Here is a 376-nt window from a genome sequence, read left to right on the forward strand (position 1 = left end):
TTCGGCTTCTTAGGCTCAGGAGGAGGAAGTTTCTGAACAGTAACCTTCAAAACACCGTCATGACAAACAGCAGAGATCTTTTCCAAATCAGCATTCTCAGGCAACTGAAACTTCCTCATAAACTTACCCATCCTCCTCTCCATCCTCACGTACTTGACACCTTCGTTCTCTTTGCTCTCCCTCTTCCTCTCTCCGCTCACCACAAGCACGTTCTCGTTCTCCACCTGAACCTTGATCTCGTCTCCTTTGATCCCAGGCATGTCCACGACGAAAGCGTAAGCGTTCGGGTGCTCGATGACGTCAGCTGGCGTAGCAGCCATTGCCTTGGCGTCTCGCATGTAAGCTCTTGATGGATTGTTTCGGCTCTTCTCGTTGT

The 376-nt window shown here is 50.3% G+C and overlaps 1 protein-coding gene across 1 annotated transcript; it reads right to left on the reverse strand.

Annotated features, from left to right (window-relative positions):
* Positions 1 to 6: 6 nt before the first annotated feature.
* LOC104775261 (17.6 kDa class II heat shock protein) lies at positions 7 to 370 on the reverse strand (the record flags this gene model as incomplete). Its single annotated transcript, XM_010499440.2, has 1 exon — positions 7 to 370. A coding segment is annotated over exon 1 (332 nt), but the record flags the coding sequence as incomplete, so codon positions are not given.
* Between the last annotated feature and the right edge of the window lie 6 nt (positions 371 to 376).

Source organism: Camelina sativa, unplaced genomic scaffold (assembly GCF_000633955.1).
Source record: "Camelina sativa cultivar DH55 unplaced genomic scaffold, Cs unpScaffold11062, whole genome shotgun sequence".
Taxonomy (NCBI): Eukaryota; Viridiplantae; Streptophyta; class Magnoliopsida; order Brassicales; family Brassicaceae; genus Camelina; species Camelina sativa.